At 47.3% G+C, this 21,244-nt stretch overlaps 1 protein-coding gene across 4 annotated transcripts in view; it reads left to right on the top strand.

Moving 5' to 3' along the window:
- The window catches only part of Sertad2 (SERTA domain containing 2), a 110,061-nt gene extending 102,138 nt beyond the window's left edge, over window positions 1-7,923 (top strand). For all 4 annotated transcript variants that reach the window (XM_013150052.3, XM_063229518.1, XM_063229520.1 and 1 more), the window contains one exon: window positions 2,676-7,923. In XM_013150052.3, the coding sequence (XP_013005506.1) occupies window positions 2,680-3,624 (945 nt within the window). In that variant the 5' untranslated portion in view covers window positions 2,676-2,679 and the 3' untranslated portion in view covers window positions 3,625-7,923. The remainder of the gene's footprint in view (window positions 1-2,675) is intronic.
- The last annotated feature ends 13,321 nt before the right edge of the window (window positions 7,924-21,244 follow it).

Raw genomic sequence — 21,244 nt, 5'->3', positions numbered from 1 at the left:
TTTCCCTGCTTGTGGCACATGCCTGTAATTCCAGCACTCTGGAGGCTGAGGCAGGATGATCAAGAGTTTGAGTCTAACCTGGGTAACAGCAAAGAGCCTGTCTCAGAAATAAAAAGGAACTGGGATGTAGCTCAGTGCTGAGATTTTAGGTTCAACCCTAGTCCTGCTTAAAAAACAAAACAAAATGACGTTGATGACTAAAAGTCCACATCCTCTTACCTAAGGTTATCTTTCCTCTAGAAAACCAGCAGAAATTCAAAGTGGCCTTGGTTACTGGTTTGTGTTTCGTTGTTTACATTTGAGGACAGTGTTTCTCAAACTTTCTGTGATGATGGACCATCTTGTTTTTGTTTTTCTGCACTTCAGTAAAACAAAATAATGACTTGAAAAATGAAGTGAAAATACAAAGATGTCAAAGATAGAAACTCGTATTTAGATGTATAATTATTTTGTAATTCAGCTGCGAGAGTTTATAAATAATGTAGTGTCTCTCCCTGCCTGATTGTAACACCGGCAATAGTTTACGTGTGTACAGCATGCTGTGAGAGACACATCCACAGAGTATGCACGCGTGTGTGTTTTGATGTGAGAATTAAATGCACTTGGATGCTCTCTGGCAAAAGTGAGATTTTTCTGGAAGTATTTAAATGCTCACGTTGTAAGTGAATACAAATAATTATGAATTTAATTAGACATTTCAAAACCCAGTTGTCTGATAACACTTGCAGTGTATAAAGTAGAAAGTGTTTTGCAACGTGAAATGAAACCACCTCTGCTCTGATTTATCCCCATTTAAATAAGCACAGATACTTTCGATAGGAAATATCCTATGTGAAATAGGTAATACAGATAAGACTTTTAGCTCTAGACAGTAGGAACTATGTCTGTCAGGTGAAGAATTAGATAAACCAGTGAGTGTCGTAGCTTGCTTGTCTCAGAATAGTTAATTGCAGGACTGGTCTCTGGTCCTAGTGATTGACAGCCATTTTGTTAATGCTTACAAAATGAGGGGAAGTGTTTCATACAAGTAGCTGCATATCCTTTATAAGTATTAACAAATCTCAAGCTGATGCTGACACTGATAGGTTGCAGCTGTCTCTCTTTTCCTTCTGGAGACACAGGCATCAAAAGTCAGTCTCTGCATATAGAGTGTGTGCCAGGCTGTGTGGCCCCTGAAGATCTCCTTTGATCAAGGGCAGCATGGTCTTCTTTTAAAACGCAGTAGTGGGAGGAAGTTCTGCACCTATCTTGTTAGCCTTATTCCATCAGTGTGACATTCAAAGTACAAAGGTGGGTGAGGCATAGGAGGTGGCCTGTTGGAGAGAGGGTCTCCGCATGAGGCTGCTGCCTAGGATGCCTGAGACAGTGTCCGTGTGGAATGAGCTAATGGAGGGATCAGGGAGGCAGGCAGGCAGGCTCGGTCAGCTGGAGCAGTGCAGTGAAAGGAACTGAGTATTTAGAAGAAAAATCAGGTAACCTCAAAGCAATTGCGCGCGTATGAAGATAGCGTTGGAATGAGTCGCTTTCAGAGATGATCAGCACATGTCTGATGTGAGCGCCGTGAGGGTGAGGGAGCGAGCACAGGCCTGGCTTAGTTAGAACCAGGCAGCCTGGCCGAAACAGCTGCAGAACTTTCTGGGTGAAATGTCTAGAAAGAGAGGTGTGTGAGGCAGAGGCTAATGGACTGGAGACCCATCTGTTGGAGGGGGTGTTCTAAAAGGAGGTGATGACAGCGTGGCAGTGGATTGTTGGGAGGATCACAGTCCCGCGGTGATAACCAACTGAAGACAGTGTTCACTGAGGGCCTTGAACTCAACCTCTTCTCCAGTTCTGGAAGTCTAGAACATGGGGCCTAATTCCCCTGAAATATATGTGTGTTTCTAGAATCACAATAGGTGTTGCGTTACGAAATGTCTCGCATACCCAAATAGCAATGCCTGCAGTCAAAGCAAAGTCCTATGAAATTAATGCAGTTGCATTCAGAGGTGACTGTTTGCAGTGAAACTGAGCCAAGGAGAAACTAAGGCTGACAAATGTAGACCTCGCCGGTTGACTCTAGAATGAAAGACAGTGGCGGCTCAGTCTCTGTGGCCTTCACCACATGTCACCCCGCAGGCAGAAAGGCTGTGTGCGTAATGAGGAAGGAAAATGTATTTTGCAAGCATACACATTGTGGCCAAAATTGTACATGTCCCCTCCTCTCTAACTTGTTCTTTTAATCATTCGTGATGAGTTCAAGCTGTAATGGATGACACCTTTGCCTGTTTAGGTCATAGCATTGTAAATTTTGGCGGCTTTAAAAATAAATCCATTTGGGGGATGGAAACTGAACCTCCATGATAAGGTTAGGCATATGAACACGAGCACATGAGCTGAGAAAGTCAAAATCATGGTTTCCATGGCAACTCCCAACTTGTCTGTGTTGTACACATTTCTCAAGAAATATATTTGCCAGACTACCTAGTGATAAAAATTGCTCTGCAGACGTACGAGGATAGAACTCTCAATTCTGTCTCCTTCTACGAGGTCTTCCCCCCAGTTAAACAAACCATCTGCTTTCCCAAGTAACCTGGGCAAACTGAAGTCCCAGTTCTGACCCTGAGGCTGGTGTGTTTCTTACAGTGGAAGTTACCCTTGGTGTGATTCATACCATTTCCTGCCTTTGTCTTTTGCAGATATATGTTGGGTAAAGGAGGAAAACGGAAGTTTGATGAGCATGAAGATGGGCTGGAAGGCAAAATCGTGTCTCCCTCCGACGGTCCATCCAAGGTGTCTTACACCTTACAGCGCCAGACTATCTTCAACATTTCCCTTATGAAACTCTATAACCACAGGCCCCTAACAGAGCCCAGCTTGCAAAAGACCGTTTTAATTAACAACATGTTGAGGCGGATCCAGGAGGAACTCAAGCAGGAAGGCAGCCTGAGGCCCGTGTTCACCCCCTCCTCCCAGCCCAGCGACGCGCTGAGCGACAGCTACCGAGAGGCGCCGCCAGCCTTCAGCCACCTCGCGTCCCCTCCCACTCACCCCTGTGACCTGGGAAGCACTACACCCCTGGAGGCCTGCCTCACCCCGGCCTCACTGCTCGAGGATGACGATGACACTTTTTGCACTTCGCAGACTGTGCCGCCCACATCTCCTCCCAGACTCTCCCCTCCAGACCTTCCGCAGGAAAAGGACAGCTTCTCCTCGGCCTTAGATGAGATCGAGGAGCTCTGTCCCACATCTACCTCCACAGAGGCCACAGTGGCAGTGACTGACAACTTGAAAGGGAGCTCCAGCGGGTCTAGCATCCCAAAACCTGAGGGGTCCCAGGAGGGCCGCACGGATGACTCAAAACTGATGGACTCTCTGCCTAGCAATTTTGAGATAACAACATCCACAGGTTTCCTGACAGACTTGACCTTGGATGACATCCTGTTTGCTGACATCGATACGTCCATGTATGATTTTGACCCCTGCACGTCCGCATCGGGGACAGCCTCAAAAATGGCCCCTGTGTCGGCCGATGACCTCCTTAAGACCCTGGCTCCTTACAGCAGTCAGCCCGTCACCCCAAGTCAGCCTTTCAAAATGGACCTCACAGAGCTGGACCACATCATGGAGGTGCTCGTCGGGTCCTGAGACCCAGGGACCCGGTAACAGTGCTCGCCCAGACACCGCGAGCGTTCCCACGCCCCGACAGTTCTCCGCACTGTGCATGTACCCTTGCTTGCCTTTTTTCAGAGAAGAAGAAAATTTTACAAAAGGATCACATTAGTTTTTGCTTTGAGCAGAGTTGGAGTGCCTTCATCTAAACATGACCACTTTTAATACGCTTTTTTGAGTGGTTTCTCAGAGACCTGCTACCGTGGTATGGGAAAGAACACATCTGAAGACAACGTCATTAACGTTGACTGATGAACATAAACAGTTAAAGTGAAGCACAAGGATTAAGTTGGGAAAGCTGTAAATTGCATGTGCATATTTGTCTATTTTTTCTATAAGTTTTATTGCAAGAGGTAAAAAAAGAAAAATATATATATTATTTAGATAATCTCAGTACCTTTCCTGGCATTTTTGCCCTGTATAGGTTGACTTGGCAATTCAGCCTTTTTAGAGGCATTAACTACTCCTCGTAAGTGTTGCATTTACCTGGCTGTTTAGAAAACTGCTGCCCAAATTTATTTTATATTTTTGTACAGATTATGCAGTTTATGATATTGTTTTTCTAAAAAACAAATGCTGTTTATACATATAAGATAGCTATTTTGATAGGATTTGCTCACATAGTTCCTGCAAACTTCAAATGTACAAGTCGCACTTGTACTTTTATAGAGTTGTAATGTTTTATATGTGTATGGTGCAAGAGAAAATTGGATCAAATCAATCTGCAGTTGATGTCCCCAGATGCAAATACACACACACACACACACACACACACACACACACACAGAGCCTTTTAATAAAGGGCCAGGTGATAATCACACCCAAATTTCACAAGCACTGACCCCCTGGCACAAACACCCGCCAGAACTGTGACTTCCAAAGCCAGAACCACGTCTGCTTATCAAACTTGCATTAAGCCGTTGGCAGGAGATGGCGGTGGGGCTTGGGGTTGAGTGATGGTTCTCCTTAGCTCCCTCCTTGGAGGGAAGGCTATCGTCTTACTAACAGTGTATTTATGCCAAGTTTGCTCTTTTAATTGTTTTTATTTTTTTAAATGAAAACCCAGATCTTTTCTTTTTGGCATAGTTTTTATGATGAACCTGTTATTTTACATACGAACAAAATTTTGTGAAAAACAACCAACCTCTTCATGGAACTGAGCCTATTGCAAGAGTGCTTAGGGCTCATAAAGAAAAATTCTTCCCAGAAGGCATCCATCATGTAGCTAAATTGTCTTTTCCAGCATCCCTTCCCTAGAGCTTTTGTTCCCTCTGTTGCTAAGAGCTGAAAATGGCATCTTCACGATCAGCTCGCTGAGCCCGGCTCACCTCACCTCGGCCAGCCGGGCCGAGCTCTTCCCTTGAACCTGGAGTTACTCACACGCCATCACGGCACCCTGCCTGGTTGCTTTGTTAAATCAATTGCTAATTTATCTACAGTTTACAAGACTGTTTTACCCAAATACACAAACAGGAATCTCTATGCATGTTTCTTCTCTCCCACCTCCGGAACACACTTAAGCGGTAGCTTTTTATTCTTAGTGATGAACATTTAATTTTAAAACATTTGCAATGTATCATGCTAGTTGCTCAAATTGTTCATGGCCTTATGTTTCAGGTTTTTTTCTTTCTTCCAGTGGTACTTTAGCTGTTGAGTGCAGGTTACAACCTATATTGTTAGGCAGATGGCTTCTTTAGGAATAACTTTTATATTTATTTAAAAATTTTTAAATTATGGGATTTTGTTTTTGTTGTTGTTGTTGTTGTCTTTGTTGTTGGTCATTTGTCAATATTAAGTCACCAATTCTGCTCACTTCTTGCCATGGATAAAATTGGGTCTTTCTGGCCAATTAAAAAAAAAAAAAACAACTTTATAAAATGGCACTTTAAACAAGCCATAGAGAGTTTTGTTTTTATAATGCACGTGACAAAACAAATACATTTGTGATGAAGGAACTGCTCATCTAAGCAAAAGACTCATGTATGATACGATTAAAAGTCTTTTTGCGTTTTCCCCATTTGAATGTGTTTCAAAGGCTAATTATGAACTCAGTGGAGCAGTGAGAGACTGATGAAACTGCACTCAGGCTCCTACACGCAGCCTCCACGCAGACATCTCTCACTACTCCACACGTGTCATTTCCTTTGCTGTGGGACCAGGGACCATGTAATTAAGGCGAGGGTTGTGGTAGATGCTTCCAGGGTCGCTGTGCCTGTCCATTAAGAGCTTCCCTCCTTTCTGATAGAGAACAAGTCTGCCCAGACCCATGCTTTTCATAACTGGAGAACCCTGCAAACTGGCCACATGCTGTGCACATTTACGTATGAGTACATGTACATATACAACAGTGTTGATTATTCTGAACAATAACGGCATAAAGCAGTTGAGTTGCCGTTGTTGAAAACTGAGTTACAGTAACTTCGAACAACTGTACTTTCGTTAGATTAGCAAATCATGTGTTTAAACAAATCCCATATGTTGGGCAGCAGTTCAAATAAGCACAGAAAAGCATTGCCCAAACTTGGTTCTCTGACTCTCATGTATTTGTAAGGCTGGGATTCAAAATCAAAACAAAAACCCCCAACAACAGCAGGCAAGTGCTTTTTAACTCTGACATCCTTGCTGTAAATTCTTGATGCTCAAAGTCTAACGAGACCTCCATGGGGAACTCAGTGGCCCATTTTCAGAAAGAGCAAAGCCATCAAGAGTTCAAAGTGTCTCTATGTCCTATTTTTACCAAGTGATGTCCCGACGGGGAAGAGAGCGGCCAGAGTGGGCTCTCCAGGTCTGAGAGAGAGTGTGGGATGTGCTTCCTGATGCCTCCTGGCAGCGGTGCCTCCCCTGTACAAAAGACGTCACGTGGTATGCAGCGCCCGGGCGGCAGCTTGAGGTACCTTTTATGAGGAAGACGTGCTGGGTGGGGCTGGGCTGGGAGAGGACAGTTATTGACAATGATGTGCAATGAAGTGACAAGATGAGAGCAGAATCCTGAGAGCTTTGAATTTGAAGTGATTTTTCCCCCATAAGTTATTTATTCCTTTTTTTCTGTGTAAATATATTTATTTTACTGTGGAGCTCTAACAACTTCTGGATGGTAATGTGCAGAATGTATGGTAGGAATGTATTCTCTTGTAGGAATGTAAATCTGTATTAAAGGGGGTCCAAGCCACCCCCCACCCCCGTCTTCTCATTGAATGCACAGTCCACATTCATTTTTTCTCTCCTTGCTAATATGGGTCTATTTGAAATATGCAAAAGGTATGGATAAGAAATGTTTTAATACCTCCAAATTTTTAAGAAAATCAAGCATCAAAGGGTTGATATTTTTTAAAGTTTTCTTAGTAGCACTTTCTCTTGATAACAAAAGGGGCGACCACACGGGCACCCACGTTCATACCAAAGGGTGAGAAATGGCCAAGGCCTCCTCTACCCGAGTGTCTTGATCAATTGAACTTTTTATTGCCATAGCTCCTTGGAGTGCCCCAACTACCCCGAGGTCAATCAAGGAAAATTTCTTAACTAAATAAGCTCCAAAGAGCCAAAGTATCAACTTACGGATCATTTTTAAAGCTTAAATTTATTAACTACCTTTGCAGTAAACCGAGTTATGAATACTGCACGGGCAGCCTTCTTAAATGACAGATATTAAAAAGAAAAAACTACTTTGTGCAGCGATTGTTATTCTGTTCTACATAAATTGTCTTAATTTCAAAACCTTGCTGTTAAAAATTGTACCTTTGTACATTTTCTGGAAATATTGGAAAGAGCATATTTAATCTAGCTGTAAGTGGTTAATTTCCTGTAACTGCCCCCAACCTGGACGGCAGCGAGCTGTGCGTGTCCTGCTTATGTACAGTTGTTTTCAATGCTTCCAAGAAGGAGTCTAAATGGGTCTTGAAAATTAGCCAGGGTCAAATGCTGTTGCAGATAAAGCCAATAAACACTTTGGATTCTTTCGGGGATAATAGGTGTGGAAGAAAAGTTCAGTCCATGTGTACAAACAGCCGAGCTTTTGAGAAAGATGTACATAGTGACATGTTTGGTGCACGGGTTTGAGGAGGGCTTTTTGTCACGAAGGAGGTGTGACCTTTCCCCACAGACCTGAGAGCTGTGCCTTTTCTATGCAATATTACAGTTGTCACATCAGAACCCAGAGGGCTGTGTTCAATGTAGGTTTGGGCTGTAATTGAAATAATTGGACAGATTAAATGTACATGGGAATGAGCAGTCTTACTTTTGTAGTTTTATATTATATAATAAACAGTTAAAAGATGAGAGAGGCATGTTTGCAGTTCCTTCCAACTCGAGCACGAACAGTTTACATATGTATAACCATTTGCTCACATTTCACCACAGTTCACACGAGGCCTCTGCTGGGGCTGTTGATCTTCCTGAAACTTCTTGGTTCCCAGAACCACTTTTCTCTTCTGTTTCCTCCTGTACCTCCCTCGGCCATTCTTGATCTTTTTTTTTTTTTCCCCTCACTTTTATGGCCAGCTCAGCCTGTACCCAGATCTTAGCAAGCCTCCACCCGGCCCACTGTTGGTTTCCAAAGGTGACCTCACACACTCAGAGCTTGCAAACCTTACCAGCTCTGCTTCTTCCCTGAGCTCTGGCCTTTATTCCCTACCACTTTGCATGTCTCAGTAGTGAAAACGTGCCCAGCCCATGCAAGGCCCTGGGTTCAATCCCCAGTACTGGGGTGGGGGGCAACTTCATACTGAGGGCACATTTGGTGGCGGGCATTGTGTCTTCCTAATATCATGATTGTATCCATGGTGGTCAGCTACTTACTTGCAAAGAAAGCTGTGCTTGGGTGCTTTTTTGGCAGTCCGGGTTCCCAGCGTCCCCATTGCTTCTCCCATCTTGGCCTTTGTTCTTTACTGGAAGGTATTAGTTGCCTGAATCAGGAGTAATAGTCCCCAGGGCTACCACGTCTGGGGCACTCACAGCCCACTAAGTGCTGGTACGTGATCTCAGGAACTTGTCCTCCTATCCCCTAAGGTTTATCTGACCACTCCTTTTTTATAGAGGTGGAAGACCGGGCTCAAGGAGGTTAAGCAGCTTCTCAAAAGGCACACACGGGTGACAATTAGCAGATCTGAGGTTGTGGCTCGAGCATCTCTTCATTCATAGGAGGTAAGACCAGGCATTGTCAGACATGCTTATAATCCCAACATTTCAAGAGTCGAAGCAGGTTTGCCAAAAGTTTTGAGCTCAGGCTGAGCTATTTAGCAAGACCCTGTCTCAAAAACACAGAAAGAAGGAGGCGAGATAGACTCTGTCCCTGGCTGTGTGTTTATAGGAGTTTGGGAGACACTCTGCTGACATCTCTGGACATGCGTGGAGTCTAGGCCTCAAGGATTTTACAAAAGCTCTTGAATGGGGGAGCCACTGTCCTGAGGTGCCAGCCTGCAAGGCTTATGGGAGGGGTGGCTGTGCATGACGGGGGAAGTACACACACTGGCATTGTCCCTGGAGCTGGGAACCCCCTCTGCAGCAGGCTGCCCCCACCCAGTACGCCTTCGCCCCGCCCCTGCAGGGTGGCCAAGCTGCCAGCTGCTAGCAAGGCCTATTGTACCTCGGTGACAAGAAATGGCTGTGGGAGCACAGGCCCAGAAAGACTGGCGGCGGGAAGGGGGAGGGGTGGGCTGGCTGGGGCACCATCTCCCCACACAGGCCGGCAGGGGCTTAGTCTGCATGCCTAAGAGCAATCCTAGACAGGCCACTCTGCAGCCTGTCTGTCCCCTCCTTCCTCAGGGTCTAATGGGCTGCTTTCTCAGTTGGGGTGGTTGGTAGAAGTGTGTGATGCTGTTGGTGTGTGTTTGGGGACAGGTCAGGCTACCTCTAGAGAAGGATTTCTGGTCACTTCCCAGCTGAATGGCTGAAGCCGCTGGCAAGTGCCTCAAGACAGGGTACAAGCCTACCGCATCCATGCTTGCTGTACCCCGAGAGGGCACAGCAAACGGCCACCTTGGCATGTACTTCGTGGGGTGTACAGCGTTTCTCAGACATTCGGTTCATTTGGTTCTTGTGAAGATTCCAGAAGGTGTGGGAGGGTGGGGAGAGCCCAGCAGACCAGTGCAAACCAACGGAGGAGCCCGAAGGACGGATGCTCTGTGGAAGACGCCCCACCCTTCACGCCCTTACAGAGGCTGCAGGGCTCCCGGAAAATGGGTGGACATGAGGTTATGCCGAGACCAGTCTGTGTCCAGCAGTGGAGCTAAGGTTCCTTCCCTTTTCTCTTCTTTTTCTCCCCTCCGTCCATCCTTCCTTCATTTCTTTGAGTTTTTGTGAAATAAGGTCTTACTGTGTAGTCTAGGCTGTCTTCACACTTGATCTGCAACCCAAGCCAGTTTTGAACTCAACCTCCTGGATCACAGGCATGCACCACCAGTCACAGTTTTCTTGGAGTTTTTAAATAGGGACTCAGTGGGAACTGAGGCCGTTCTGAGATTTGATTCTATCCTTTCTGTCTCTGGGAACCTCCCTCCTTGTACTCTGTAAATACACACACACACACACACACACACACAGAACCATAGCTGATGGGAGCAGAAGTGGCTCAGCTGTGAGGCAACCACTGGCTTCTCTTTCGAGCCATCTTAGACATCCAACCGGGGGGGAAGCTCGGGGATTGGGGTGTAACTGGGTGGTAGAGCACCCTCCTGGCATGCATGAGATCCTGTCTGAGTTCCTTTCCCAGCACCGCGGGAGGGAGAAGTGGAGCAGGAGGGAGAAGGAAGAAACAACTATATACAAATTTGTTCTGTGCTGTGCTTCCCGGAGCACCAGAGGACCTTGTGAACATGCAGACTGTCCTTCAGTTGGGTGGGGGTGGACTTGAGGCTGCATTTCTCACAAGCTGTGCTGATCCATGGATGCACACCAGAAGCCACATGGTACATTGTTTCTTTTGTGCTCCAAGGAGTTGTCTTTCTGGCTTTCTGCGAAGCAAATCCTAAAGTTTTCCCCATGGCCTCTGTGTTCCCTGCTGCTGTGGAACCCTGTCCCAGCCACACCAACCTACAGTTAGTTCCTCGGTCATACCCAGCCTGCTCCCTGCACTTGGGCTTTGCACATCCTGTTCCCTGTTCCCGTCTGGGACATGCCCTGCCTTCACCCAGGTCTGCCTCGCACTCCCTGCCCAAGGCAGAGGCCCACTGCCCAGGCCTCCTCAGCCCCTTGCCTCCCTCGTCTGACACTGTGCTCGGCATCCTCATAGTAACCTGCTGGGTACTGAGTTAGTCTGATGGCTGTGTCTCCCATGTGGAATTGTAGAAACTGGGAGAGAGTGTGTGTGAGTGTGTGAGTGTGTGTGTGTGTGTGTGTGTGTGTGTGTCAGTGCTGTCTGCCTGCTGGGTGCTGAGGCTCCAGGCCAGAACAAAGCAGAGCTGACACCTCCCCTCTCTGTCATCTTCAGCCTTGTCCCCAGCAGGACAGGGCACAGGGTGGAGATTCAGGAGCAATCATGGCAGATGTTTCCTGCCCTCTTCTTAGGCCCGTGCGGGGCTCAGGTTTTCCATGGATTCTGTTATTTGATCTTACCCACAGCAAGGAGGCACTGGGGTTACCACCCACTGATCATCGGAAGGCGGCCTCCTGCTGCTTCACCGTGTCTTAGGGTCTCCTTCAGATACACTACGCTGCTGGAGTGCCTGGAAATGACGGAGAGGCAGCTTCTAACCCTATACCTGGGCGGGCCCGGGGAGCACACCCAGCCCCGTGCCCAGGGACCCTGCGACAAGGCGCAGAGCTGGAAGGGCAGAGATGGCTCACCTGGAGGCCAGGCTGGGAGACACAGCTCGGCCCAGGCCATCTGTGCACAGGGCTTCCTCCTGGCTGTAGTTCTGTGCTGCTGGCCTAAGCTGTGCCACGTCAGTCCCCTGCCTTGAAGTGGTCCTCTGGGCTTCGTGCTGGCTGGAGAGAGAGAGGTTGTGGGCAGTGGCAACAGCGAGTGTGGAGAAAGAAAGGCTGGCCCTGCCCTGGGGAAAGGAAGTGGGCAGCAAGCTTTGTAAGTTACTTAATTTTTTTTTTTTTTTTTTTACTAATGTAGTGCATTTTAATTTTTTTGGAGCATTTTCAGACAAATTCCAAAAACTGAATAATGGTGCAGGTTAGGTAGGGTGTATGCTTAGCGAATACAAGGCCCTGGGTTTTATCCAGGGCTACACACCCAGAGGCGTGATCAGAAACACAGTGACTGCTTCTAACTGAGGATTGCAGTGAAAGACACATAGCCATTGCGCCCCCTCACTTCAGCACTCCCCATCATCCTGTGCTTCATGAAGCAGTCTGGAAGCCTCTTCTGTGAGAATCTTTCATTGTGCTGTTGTGGTTGCCTTGGTCCCTGGGTTGAGTCACGTCATTTACCTTACGTGGTCATTTGACTTCGGGGAAAAACCAGAAGCCACATGGTACCAGATCCAGTGTGAATAAAGTAAATGAAAGCTTGTCATGTTTTTATTTGACAGAAATTGCTGTAGACAATTGATCAGTGTGATGTCATCAAAATATACAGTGAAAGTTTAAATTGTCAATTTATTACACTATGTTGGGGTGCAGTGGTGCACACCCACACTCCCAACACTCATGAGGCCAGGTGGGAAGAGCACACGAGGTCGAAGCCAGCCTGTGCCAACAGTGAGTTCAAGGCCAGCCTCAACTGCATCGCAAGACCCTGTCTCCAAACAAGGAAAAAAAAAAGGCTGGGGATATAGCTCACGGCGTAAATGCCTTCCTGGCAAGCACAAGGTCATGGATTCAATACCCGATTCCCAGTACAAAAGAAGAAAAACCAGCATATTCACAATCCTCCCCTCACTTCTAACATGGTTGTCCCATTGCTCTTTGGGCAATATGTCTTTTACTATAATAAGTTTCTAAAATGTAAATAGGAACCATATTTGTGACCGCTCCACACACATATGAGTGTAGAGTTGCATATACCTCTCTTATGGTTTATATCTAATGTCTCCCAACCTCATGCATTGTAAGTGGGGTTGTGGGGAGGTGACTGAACTGTGAGGGCTATGGCTGTCCTTGGGAGGCGGGCCCCTGGGGTGATGGGGCAGGCAGGGTCTCCTTCCCCAGCTCCTCCCTTCCCGCTCTCTTCTGGCCCGCCATGAGGTGAGCAGCTTTCCTCCCCTCTCTCCTCTTCCTGCTCTTTCTTCTTTGAAGCTGGCAGACTGTGGATTTAAATGCGAGTCAAAATAGAGTGAGCTCTCCTGTAAATTGTGGGTGCCAGGCATCGTGTCTCAGCTCTGGGGAAAATAAGGCACCCCTCTGCCCCACTTCACCCCCACATTTCCTTTATTACCAATCTTTTGCATCAGGGTGTTACAATCATTACAGTTGATCAGCCAATATGGATGCATAGTTGTTAACTGAAGCTGGCGGTTCATATCACCCTCGTGCTTGGTGGGCACTCTGTGGGTTTAACAAATACAGTGGTAAGCGTCCACTGTACTGTACACATGGAGTAGTTCCACTGCCCTGGAAAACTCCACAGTCCACCTGTTCACCCCTCACTTTCCACAGAAACACAGACAGCTCCTGATCTTTTACTGTCTAGAGTTTTGCCTTTTCCAAAATATCATATCCTATGCTGTTGAAATCATACAGCAAGTAGCATTTTCAGCCTGTAGTCTTTCACTTAGCAACACACATTTAAGGCTCCTTTGTGTGTTTTCAAGGCTTCCTGACTTTTCAGCCCTGCTATGGTGTCTGTATGAGCCACGCATTGGCCCGTGTTTGCATTTTGGATTTTAGCCGTTCTAACAGGCTTGTAGTGGTATTTGTTATTGTTCTAATTTCTAATATCTTTATGAAGTAATATGTTAAGCATCATTTTACATTTTTATTTATCATCTGTATGCCGTTGGCCGGGTATATGTTCAGATCTTTGCCCACGTTTAATTGGATTGTCTGTTTTCTTATTGCTGGAGTGTTTATACATAGTATTTTAGATATGTCATTTCGCAGATAGGTATGTTATAAAGATTTCTTCTCAGTCTGTGGTTTGTCCTTTTATTCTCTTAACAATGACTTTTGCAGAGCAACAGTTTTTAATTTTATTAAGATCCAGTTTAACTTTGTCCTTCATGAATCACACTTTTGGTGTATATCTAAAGATTATAGCTAAATCCAAAATCACTTAGATTTTCTCCCTATACTGTCTCCTAGAAGTTTTGTGGCATTGCATTTCACCTTTGTGTTTATAATCTATTTCAAGTTAATGTTTGTTTAAGATATGTGGTCTCTGGCTAATTTTGCTTTTTAAGTGGCATCGAGAGTTGAACTCAGGCCCTCCCAAAAGCTAGGCAAACCCTCCTGCACTGAGCTGTACCTCCAGCCCCTAATGTTTTTCTTTTTCTTCTCTTCTTTCTTTCTTTTGTTCTTTCTTTGTGTGTGGGTAGGGGTGAGAGAGAGAGACAGTGACAGACAGAGACAGAGAGACAGAGAGACAGAGACAGAGAGACAAAGAAACAGAGAGAGACTGGGTCTCTCTCTGTAGTAGCCCAGGTGGGTCATGAGCTAGCAACAATCCTCCTCCTTCAGCCTCTCAAATTCTGGGATTACAGATGTGCACCACCACTCCTGGCCCCTTCTTTTTTGTACTAGATATTAAACCTAGTGCCTCACATGTACTAGACAAAAGTCTACCACTATCTATATCTCCAGCCCTCTTTTATTTTATTTTGGGGCAAGTTCTCACAAAGGTGCTCAAGATGGGCTTGAACTTGTAATTCTCTTGCATCCTTAGCTGGAATTACAGATGGGCACGGGTTCACCCAGGTAGATTCATTTTTATGTGTGTATCAGTGTCACAAAACTTGTTCCAGCGCTGTTTGTTGAAAAGTCTATCCTGTCTCCACGGAGCTGCCTTTGATGTTCTGTCTCACGTTAGCCTATATTTCTCAGTTCTATTTCTGGGCTTTCTATTGCCAAAAACCAAATAATAGAATTGTATCTTAATTGTTTTTATTTGCAATTCTAGAATCAGGCAACACTTTGTTCCATTAAATTGAGTGTTTCAATGAGCGAGGCAGAAAATCTTGGTGTAAGACAAGGCTAAAGAAAGCAGAAAGTATTTCAAAAAACCGACATGTCATTCAAAGTTACTTTGTCTTGTAAGGTAGAGACAGGAAGACAGGATAATGAAAAAATAACTGCTTTGGTAACTTCAGGTTACTTGTTTTTAAATAAAAGTCAGGGAGAACCTAATTGTCCTGCTGATTGAAACACGAGACTGGCCACTGGCTTGTTTAGAACGCTTGGCTGTTATCTCTCTTTGCTACTTTCTTAGAAATTAGGATGCTAACTCAGTTTTAGCTTGGTGCCATGAAATTTTAGTGTAACTCCATTTTGGTTTTTAGTGTGGTCTATCACGGCCTAGTGCAAGAGCTTGGTTCAAAACAATACCCTTAGATCTAGGCATAGTGGTGCACACCTGTAATCCCTGCATTTGTGAAGCTGAGGCAGGAGGATTGCCAGGAGTTTGAGGCCAACTTTGGCAACATAGTGAGTTCAATGTCAGCTTAAACTACATAATGAGACCTTGATTCAAAAACCCAGCCTGTTGTGATTTTTATTTAACACTATTCTCTCTCAGCTCAGATGCTCCCTCCTCAGAGTAACCTTTTCTGATCCCCTCACCCCCACGCGGGCCCTTGGCCTGTTCTGTCTTCAGCATTTACCATCTTAAGTTACGCGGGTATTCATTTGTTTTCACTTGCTTTCCTTCCTCAAGCACACAAAATCATACTCCTGATGGTAGAGAACCTTGTCATGGTCAACAAGCCTCTCAGAGGCCGGATGAGCCTGGACCCCAGATGCTTTATACCACCCAGGGAGGGGAAGTAGCCCACACGCACCCCAAAGTTGACTGATGTCTTATCTCCCCTGGCTCTCTGGTCAGGAATGGAGTCTGATTTACCTGACACAGAACAAGAGGGGAACCTGAGGTTTCCATCCCTGAGTGCTGAGGACCAAGTTAATAATCTCCACAATCATGTGGCTGGGCAGTGGCATGAACTGTTTAGAAAAGGGATTGTGACCAAGCAGGCAGAGGACACCGGTGAGACCTAGCTCTGCAACAGCTCGTTGTTTCCTTGGTAACCATTTCCTCCAGCCCATCCCATTCTTCACAGCAGAATAGCTTTCCTTACAATCCAGGTTCCTCCAGCGCCTGCTCTGGTCCATAGCCTTGAGCGGCTTCCTACTGCCCTAAGGAAGTAGTCAAACCCTTTGCCCCACCTCGGCCACGTGGCCCCGCTTGCTTCTCCTGGAGTTCCTGGTGAACAGTGCCTGCCCTCCTTCCCTTCCCCTCTGACCAACCCTACCCATCCTTTGGAGCTAAGGCCAAGCCCTGCCTTTTCTAGAACATTCCCGGCCACTTACAATATAAGCTCCCATGTATCTTCTGTCCTGCTAGGATTTGTTTTCTCAGCCTGAAGGAGTTTTTGGAGGATTCCTGGAACCTGCTTCAGAGCTCAGGCCTTGGAAGGACAGGAATTGAGCCCAAAGACTGAGGCAGACTTAGTGTGACTTGTTGGAAGGGGAACGAGGGGCGACCAAGGGGCTCCTGGTGGGAGAGGACCGTTGTGAGCAGTGTGTCCTCCGTGGTGGGTACCAGACCCCAAGAGCTCACCGGCTGGGCAAGGTCGGGTGTGGTGCCCTGGAGGAGGAGTCCGTGCAGATCTTCTCCTCCCCTTCTCCCCTCCCAACCCTCAGTGTGGAGCCAGCCGGTTTGACTCAAGTGGCAGGAAAAATGTGCCCCCCCTTCCAAGCTGCTGCACATCTGTGCCCAGACAAAGCCAGCTATTAATCCTAGCCTTTGTGTGAGTGTTTGGGTGTTGAATTCCACTTGGATCTGCCGGCTTTTGGAAGGGGAGATTGGAGGGGATTTAACAATGACAAAAGGAACCCACTGAGTGGAGAGGTGGGGGGCTGGAGCGCTAAGAAAACCAAGTGCATTCACTCTGGGTCTGGTGCGGGCTCCTGGGAGCCCAGCTTCCCAGTGGGGCTCCCACATTCCCAGGCTCTGAGTCACAGAAAGGGGGCCACACCCCAGAAGAAGTGCACCAGCTCTGCTGGCCTGACCAGGGCCTGCCTCTCATACCAGCTGCAGAGGCCCCACCAGAAAGGGGAGCCCATTGCCCAGGGAGCTCAAAGTGGGGACACAAGAGACAGGGACCAGAAAGAAGCCCAGAGCCCCAATCAGGGTGAGGGTGCTAAGCCCTCAGGAAGGAGACAACACCACACCCAGGTGAGGGCCTGAGGCGGAATAGTACTGGAGGCCTGGTTGAGTCTCTCGGGACTTTGTGACTCTTTGGGCCCAGGCAGCAGCTTAAGCTCCAGCGAATATCATCTGTACAAGTTCTAACTGGCTCCACAAGGCCACTGTGTGTGTGTGTGTGTGTGTGTGTGTGTGTGTGTGTGTGTGTGCGCGCGCGCGCATGTGTGCACGTGTGCCTGTATGCACACGTGCGTGTCTTTGAGTGTGTACGCGTGTGTGTGTTAAAGAAAACCAGCTGGCTGTTCTGAGGGGAAGATGCCCCTCAGCCCGGCCAGGTGTTACCTGATTAGCTTACTTAGCAGCTCTGGTCTGGTTGCCAGATTGGGAGGCGGGCAGCCTGGGGTGTGACCTGCAACACTCGGATCTGTCCCACCCCTCCGGTTTCGTTAATTTCATTAAAAAAAAAAAAACCAGTGAGACTCCCCATCTGCAGGTGCTTGACTCTAAGGCTTCAAGAGTTGTCAGGTTGCATCCCGAAGCACAAGTGATTTAACTCTGAGGGTGCAGGGACACACACACTAAGCCTCCTCTGCCACTCCGCTGGTTCATTGTTTTATGATACAGCTAGCTGAGCTCTTGTACTGCAGGGCTGAGCTCTGGGCTGGCTGCTGGGCAGTAAATGCAAAACGTTGTCTCCAACTGATGCACAGCTTCTGGGTTTATTGAACTATTTTCCAGTTGGTGCTTTATTCTCTATCTTAATTAACTCTAGAAGTAACAAGTAAGCCAGAGTCATTCACTCCTGTCCCCCACCCTCAGCAGTGGTGAAGGCAAGGCTGGCCCACCTGCTCTCACAGCTCCCTCCTGGCCTTTGGGGAAGGGCGCTTGGAGTCACCGGCTGAGCCTGTGCTGTCAAGGCAACCCTACTCCAGAGGGTTGGCGAAAACGGTGCGGTCAGTGCCTCTGCCTCCCAGATGGGGCCTTTTAGAGGACCATAAAGCTACTTCTGTTTCCCCATTTTATCTGAGGGATTTCTGTGCCTGGCTGTAAGGCCCAGCCCTGCACTGCCAGGGCACCTCTGTCCCAGTGGAGGGTCTGGGCTACTTCACCAGGCAGGGGGCACTACCGGTGAGCACGGTGTGAGGACTACAGGTGAGTGGAGCTGGCTTTCAGGCCCTGTGCGGTCTTAAGGGCCAGCGATCAACGAATAATGGTCCATGAGTTCTGAGGCCTTATGTGGCTCTGACCTATCCTTTGGTGGACTTCATGAAGGGAAAGGACCATGAGACGGAGGGTCAGGGGAAGGAAATGGGACACAGGTGGTGGGGAGGCCCATGGCAAAGGCGCGGCGGAAGACCTGGTAGAGTGGCCTCCCGGCAACAGGTCCAGGCAGAGCCCTGCTGGAGTCCCTGCACTGGGGCTTGGCTTCCCGCTTTCTCTTCCATGCCAGGATGGGCCAGCTGGGATTTGGGTCAGAGAATCCCTGCCCAGAGTCTTCCTGGTACCCCACCACCGGCAGGGAGGGATCTGGTTTCTCAAATCAAAAAGCACTCAGGGTAGAATGCACGCTAAGCCTTCTCCACTGCACCATCTCAGTAAAACCTGCAATCACCCCAGTGGCCCGAACTGTTACTATGACCACTGAGTAGGGGGCTGGAGCTCTGACCAAAGCCACATGGATAAACGCAGCTTGAGCCAGGTCTCCCAAGCTGGAGGGTCCCACCCTCTTCTGCTTTGCCAACTCCAACGTTCTCAGCCTCACAGTTCAACAACGTGGAAAAGGCCAGAAAGAGGAGGGAAATCCCATTTGAGCTTCTGTCATGGCTACTTGGTAAAAGATGACAGGCAAAAATGAGGCTGGCTGGGGCTGGGGATTTAGCTCAGCGGCATAAGCGCCTGCCTTGCAAGCAGGCAGTCGTCAGTTTGATTCCCTGGTACCGATAAAAAGGAAAAAGACAAAAAAGAAAAACGAGGCTGGCCGGGCATGGTGGCTCATGCCTGTAATCCCAGCACTCGGGAGGCTGAGGCAGGAGGATCATTGCAAGTTCAAGACCAGCCTGGGCTACAAAGTGAGCTCAAGGCCAGCTAGAACTGCATATCAAGACCCTGTCTCAAACACACACACACACACACACACACACACAAAAGCAATGAGGCAGGCCAGTAGGGGGATTATGTGGGAATTTCATTCCTCCAAGATAGTGACCATCCTTTCCCAGAAAGACAATTTTTTAAAAAAGGTTTTTTTTTTTTTTTGACAAAACTTAAATATCTTGTGTAGGGAAAAGCTAGAAAATCCAGAGAAATAAGAATAAAAATATGAAATATCTTTGTACTACTCAGAGGTGCCAACTACTAAAACCTCATGTAGATATACTCCCCCCAAGACAAGGTCTCCCTATAGCCCAGGCTGGCCTCAACTTGAGATCCTCCGGCCTCTGCCTTCCATATGATGGTGGGATTACAGGTGAGTACCACTGTGCTCAGTTCTTGCATATATTTTGGGAAGTTCTCTCCTAAATATACAATATACTTTCATACTGCTTAATGTTTTATTTTTTATGGTTTAATTTTAAAAAAAAATGTTAATATTAGTTGGAAACTTTTTTTTCCCACTGAGTAATTTATCTAAACATTTTCCCAAGTCAGTACATATTTATTCATATTTGATGTCTACTGTGTGGGGCGCTACTCTATGTCTGTGCTATAATTCATTGAACTACTGATAATAATGGTCCTAACGTTAAATATTTAGGAATTTTCTTTCTTTTTATTTTGGTTTTTTTGGGGGGGTGGGTATTAGGAATTGAAGTCAGGACCTAGTACTTGCCGGGAAGGGGCTGAGTCACTGAGCTCTATCCCCTGTCCCTCATTTTTTTGTTTTGTTTAATTCCTACTATGAGTAAAACTTCTAGTTAAAGCTCAGTCCACTTTTATCTATAATCTTAATGTAAAATTGATGGATCAAAAAGTGTGTGCCAAGCTGCCCTGCGGTTTACAGGTTACAGGCATTAATTGTCATCAGTCTGAACTCCACCGCCCCAGGCCCACAGTACATGCGCACACACACCCTTGTTACTGCTGGGAACATTCTTTCACTGTGTGTGTGTGGGAGGAAAGTTGATAATTTGATACATGAAATGCTATCTCATTATTGTTTTATTTAGTATTCCTTTAAGTATTAATTGGGGTCAGCAGACTTTCACGTGGCTGTTAGCCATTTTTATTTTGTCTTTGTGCCTGCCATTCCTTTGTCCAGTATTCTATTGGATATTCTTTTTAACGCCACTGACTTATTTTAGGTGAGTAGTTCTGGGCCCTAACATACTCAAATCACCTGCAAGACTTTTTAAAACAAGGAAGGAAGGAAAGGGGAGAGTTTCATCCAGGATAAATGTTCAGTGGAACCTCAGCATCAGGTAGATTCTGGAGCAATCTTGTGCCTCTAACTTGAGTCATGGTCGAGGACCCCTGTTATAAATTAAATTTCTCCCACTGTCTGGCTCCGAAGGCTTTCGCTGCAGCTCCATTCTCATTTCTTTGATGCCCAGTTTTCTCTTGTGAAAAACGGGCAGCGGAACCGTGAAGCCCCACAGTGCTTCCCCCAAATCCTGGGCGCCTAAGGAGGAGGTGGGGTTTGGGGAAGGAAGGGCAGCTCCAAGGCCAGGCTCTCTGCAGGTGGCCTGGGAACCCTGAGAAGAGCTGACCCAGGTGGTGAGACTTCATGTAGACAGCCGGGTGGAGCCAGAAAGAGGGGCTCAATGGTTACCTGCACCTCTGCAGGCCAGACGCACAGTGATCTTGTCCTCTCTGGGCTTCCGGGCCGAGGACTGGTGTCTGCCCAGGGCTCTTCATCCCTTCCAGAGAAGTCAGAGGAGTCCAGGCCCTAAGAATGGAATCCTTTGGGAGAGAGTCTCCCCCAGGCTCTGAGGCCTGGCTCGTGATGCAGGGGATCCCTGAGTGCTGTCCTGGCGCCCTCTCCACTGCCAGAGCTCTCACGGGGTCTGTGACATTCTCAGACTTACTTAAATCCACTTCTGAGAACCCACAGAATCTGCTCCCTGTGGTCTGTGCTGCCAGCCCCACTGGGAGACCGGATAGCTTGAAAGGGTCTTTCTGGGGTTCAGTTGGGAAGGTCTCTGGAGACTCCACGCTGGTGAGATGCTGCTCCAGGGTGCAGACTGCTGAGGCCTTGAAGAGGGACAGCAAACGTGGCTGCCGTGCCAAAGGTGGAAGAACATGTCCTGCAGCCTGAGACTCAGTGTTGTTGGTGTTTCAGGTCTGCAAGCCTGAGCCTCAGTTTCTCATCTGTGTGGTGGAGACCATCGTGCTGATATTTAAATTTGCCAAGAGGGC

This window comes from Cavia porcellus, unplaced genomic scaffold (genome assembly GCF_034190915.1).
Source record: "Cavia porcellus strain 051 isolate PalLab524CR breed Dunkin Hartley unplaced genomic scaffold, mCavPor4.1 scaffold_18, whole genome shotgun sequence".
Classification (NCBI taxonomy): domain Eukaryota; kingdom Metazoa; phylum Chordata; class Mammalia; order Rodentia; family Caviidae; genus Cavia; species Cavia porcellus.
The sequence above is the reverse complement of the archived record's forward strand: the minus strand, read 5'-3'. Positions and strand labels throughout refer to the sequence as shown.